At 54.5% G+C, this 2,209-nt stretch overlaps 1 protein-coding gene across 1 annotated transcript in view; it reads right to left on the bottom strand.

The window, feature by feature from the left end:
* The window catches only part of LOC101857535, a gene marked incomplete in the record, with an annotated part of 8,392 nt that overhangs the window by 4,507 nt on the left and 1,676 nt on the right, over positions 1 to 2,209 (bottom strand). The window contains 2 exon segments of the mRNA XM_013090496.2: positions 34 to 279; positions 1,013 to 2,063. Of these exon segments, the coding sequence (XP_012945950.1) occupies positions 34 to 279; positions 1,013 to 2,063 (1,297 nt within the window).

Raw genomic sequence — 2,209 nt, forward strand, 5'->3', positions numbered from 1 at the left:
AAATCTAAAAAAAAAACCAACCCCGAACAAAACCCACCTGCTTGGAGCTCTTCCTCCTGCGACGCTTGCCCTGCGCGGCGGACAAGGCCCGGAACTCCTCCATGGTTGCCACGTTGGCCAGTGTTTGAAGATCGGCCCGCGACTCCATGAACCGCTTCAGCTCGCCCTCGAAGCTGCTCTTGTCCAGGCCTTTCTCCCCCTCCAGGGGGACGCCGCCTTCTTCGTCGCACGACTCGTCAATGACCAGCTTCTTGCCGCTCGGAGATACCGAACGGACGTCTAAAGAGAGAGAGAGAGAGAGTTTTGTTTTAGTAGAGGTTTTACGGCAATCGCAACTGCATAAGGTCATATGAGCGACAGAAGATTAGAGGTGTTACAAGAGAGTAACAAACATAAAAAAGGAGGGGAGATAAAGACGATAAATGTTTGATAGGAAAGAAGAAGCAAACCACACCAGAGCACCAGCCAACCACTAACAGAGAGAGAAAAAAACACATACAAGATTTGATTTACCAAACCTATTTGGGGGGGGGGGGATATTAACCTGTTCATATGCACAGTAAAATAGTAAATGGGCTGATATATCAATGTCATGCTCATTCATACTGTGCTGAAACAATGTAGGATAGGGCAAAACTGCTGCTTTTTCTTTCCTCATCCTTATTGTCGTCATTTTTTTTCTACTCCTTTTGTATGTTTGTCCCTCTCTTGAGAACTGCTATTTCCGGGGTGGCTTGGTAGTCGTACCAGACTTTGAGCTGTTGGGGCTAGAGAGGTGAGCAGAGTAAGCCAGTATCAAACACCCGATTTTTGAACTAGTTTGCTTTGAAACTTCACGGGGACGAATTTTCCATTCTCAACATTAGACGACGGGTCAAAGCATGCTCATGTGTCTAGCATCTAGTCACCGAAATGCTAAAAAAAAAAAAAGTCAATACCAAAAATGCAACATTTCACGAGGATGAATTTTCAATAATTCTTAACTTTGTACGATTGGTCAAAAAGTCCTCACCTGTCTTAGTGGGCGAGCCCGAAGTCTTCCTCTCCTCCGTCAAGCCAGTCTTGACCGGCGAGTCTCGCTGCGGGTGGTGGTTGTTAGGGGGGATAACTCCCGTAATCTGTACGGCCGCAGCAGGGGACAGCTGACGGAGGCCGCTGGGCTCCACCACGGCGGCGGGGTAGCTCCCCTTGAGCAGGCTGTGGTAGCCTCCCTTGAACAAACCCTTCTGGCTCATGTACTTGAAGATCTCCGAGTGCTGAAAGCGGCCGCCCTCCATCTGACGCGCCGCCGTCTCGAAGCGCTCGAGCTCGGCCAGGGCCAGAGGGTGGGTGGAGAAGGCTTTAGGGTCGGGTACTTGTAGGAAAGGGTGTTTGGGAATGGTCAGGGGGGAGGGGAACGGGCCGGGCTGAGATGACGGGGGGCTGGAGGGTGTTCCGTGGGCCGAGGACGAGTCCGCCACGCTGTGACAGGGCGAGGATCCCTGCGGGGGCGTGGTGGCCGACAGGGGAGGCGACTCTAGCTTAATCGACGGTGGTGGTGACGAGGGGTTGGTGGTGTTGGTGTTGTTGCTGGTGGTGGAGGAGGTGGACACGGGCTCCAGCTTGGGTTTCTTATTGCTGAGGTTCAAAACCTGATCTTCCAGATTCTCCACGTGGGCCTGAACACCTTGGTGGGGGTGGTGGTGGTGGTGGTGGGCGCGGGGGGGCTGCTGCTTGCGGACGGTCAAATCCAGGGGCTGGTCATCCGACGGAGGGGTCAGCGGGGCCACGGTGGACAGGTTGACCGGTGCGGAGGGCACCTGGGTCAGAGGGTACAGACTAGCCATCTCGCTGTGGACAGAGCCGGGCCCCGCTGCGTACTTGTGAGCAAACTGGTGGTGGTGGTGGTGGCTGTGGTGGTGGCTGTGCTGGAACACGGCAAACGGGTTCGGCACAATGGGGATGTACGGGGAGGGGGAGGTGGCGGTGGCCGGGCTGCCGCTACGTTTACGACTGCGAGCACGCGCCTGCTTGGCCCGCTCCTGCTTCTGGTCCTCCCGGCTTCGCTGGTTCTCAAACCAGTCCTGGAGGGGGAGGGAAGAAGGAGGAGAGAGAGAGAGAGAGAAAAATTAGTAACTATTCAGACAACAAAGGTCACTGCACAGAATTCACCTTTGAAACAAGGGCAGCTAGTTGGTGTGAGTGTCGGTGTGTGTGTGTGTGTGTGTGT

This window comes from Aplysia californica, unplaced genomic scaffold (genome assembly GCF_000002075.1).
Source record: "Aplysia californica isolate F4 #8 unplaced genomic scaffold, AplCal3.0 scaffold01304, whole genome shotgun sequence".
NCBI classification, from domain to species: Eukaryota; Metazoa; Mollusca; class Gastropoda; order Aplysiida; family Aplysiidae; genus Aplysia; species Aplysia californica.